The sequence below is a fragment of the Toxorhynchites rutilus genome, chromosome 1 (genome assembly GCF_029784135.1).
Source record: "Toxorhynchites rutilus septentrionalis strain SRP chromosome 1, ASM2978413v1, whole genome shotgun sequence".
Taxonomy (NCBI): Eukaryota; Metazoa; Arthropoda; class Insecta; order Diptera; family Culicidae; genus Toxorhynchites; species Toxorhynchites rutilus.
The window spans coordinates 50778735-50780350 of record NC_073744.1 but is presented as its reverse complement, the minus strand read 5'-3'; the positions used below and the strand labels follow the sequence as shown (position 1 = coordinate 50780350).

The window sequence follows — 1616 nt, the reverse complement described above, 5'->3', positions numbered from 1 at the left end:
GAAAGAATACCCTTACGCCTAAATGGCTACTACCGTGTAATTTACCATAATTGAATGGAGCAGAAAACTTACCGCCTAAATGGCTACTACTAACTACTGTGTAATTTACAATTTATAGAAACATAAACATATGTACATGTACACGATTAAAACCCGGCTCTGTTACAGCTAAAATGCTAATGAGCCTAATAAAATAAATAAATGGGATAAAAAAAAGACTTTCTCTTAGCGGCTTCAGCAATCCTGGAAAATGTGGCTTCTGCAAATTTATCGCTAAGAAAACGCTTTTCTCCTTATACGTTCGAAGAATTTGCCTACAATTCCTCTTCATAGGTCCGAAAAAAGCCGCGTCTAGGGTCGGTGTAATTAGCGTTGAATTCAGAGGATTGCTATTAATTGTGAGTGTATTGGTATATTTTTGCATGTACATTGCATCTTAGTTGTGTATGTTCAATTTTTTGCTTTACCCATTCTCACCGAAGTGGAATTGTTCTACAAAAATTGGTCCTCATAACGGAGTTTATTGAGCAACTTGAAATGAACAATCCATTTTAATCTTTAAAGATATCCTGCAACTCAACGGTCTTTTCTTTTCCTGTCGTTTGTGAATGGACCGGCGCCGCAACACTAGTTGTTGTGATGGTTTCATGCTTCAAATCTTTCAACTTTTCCTCTAGCAGTTCCTGTGCAGTTTCAAACACCCGTTCCTGATCCAAAGCCCCTTGTGCTTCGAGCTTTTGGTAGATTCCTATGAAATGCTGGGTCGGCGTTTTATTCGATATATCTGCCAGATTCACCATGAATTGGGCACGATTATTCTTATAAAATTCTCTGAAAACAATTTCAAACCGTAACAAGACTTGGGCTCGACTGGAATCGAAAAACCTACGCTCTAGTTTTGTCCTCCGAGTAAAATATCGGTCGTACTGTAACATTTGGCGCTGGACGGTCATAACGGGGTTCCTCCTTAGGCGGAAATGCAGTTACAATGTCGTACCAAAGGGGTCGATCGTCCCACTTCATTGCACCGGAACGTAGTAAACCTTGTGTCCTGGAGACATGTACAATTAAGTACACTTTAATGAGAAAAATATGTTATGTCCATCAACACATACCTGGTCACGATTGTACCAATCTTTTCTAGTCGGCTCTGTGCCATTGTAATGTTGGGTTTCAGTAAATATCAATTCAGCTTTGTAATTTAACACTAGGACTTAAAATGCAGCTTGGTTACGAGAGCAATGTTTTGATTTTCCGGCGATATGAGCCTTGCTGTGTGAGTGTGGGCTGTCATTGTGAAAACAAAATAATAATGAATTTTCAGGTAGGACAAACACACTTCCAAAATGAAAAATTAGAATGAAAATTAAATTTTCCGTGTGGAAATCGTTATCTATGTAACAGAATAATACGTTTTTTCACAAATAATAAAAAAGTTAAACGAAAATGTTGTCTAATAATGGCTTTATATTATCATGATTAGTTTTAGAAGAAAATATCAAGAATTGTTTGGACAAATGATTATTTAAGGATCAGAATTGTATGCTTGGAGTAATAAAACAATACGAAGTACAATTTTTCATTCAAATTTTAATAATTTATAATTACCTTTGGAC

At 36.4% G+C, this 1616-nt stretch overlaps 1 protein-coding gene across 1 annotated transcript; it reads right to left on the bottom strand.

Annotated features, from left to right (window-relative positions):
* Positions 1–501: 501 nt before the first annotated feature.
* Positions 502–1277, bottom strand: LOC129762215 (probable 28S ribosomal protein S23, mitochondrial). The gene is made up of 3 exons (XM_055760269.1): positions 1116–1277; positions 890–1051; positions 502–831 (listed from the first exon to the last, which is right to left on the bottom strand). The coding sequence occupies exons 1-3, from the start codon at positions 1157–1159 to the stop codon at positions 552–554; spliced, it is 486 nt and encodes a 161-aa protein (XP_055616244.1). The 5' UTR covers positions 1160–1277; the 3' UTR covers positions 502–551.
* Between the last annotated feature and the right edge of the window lie 339 nt (positions 1278–1616).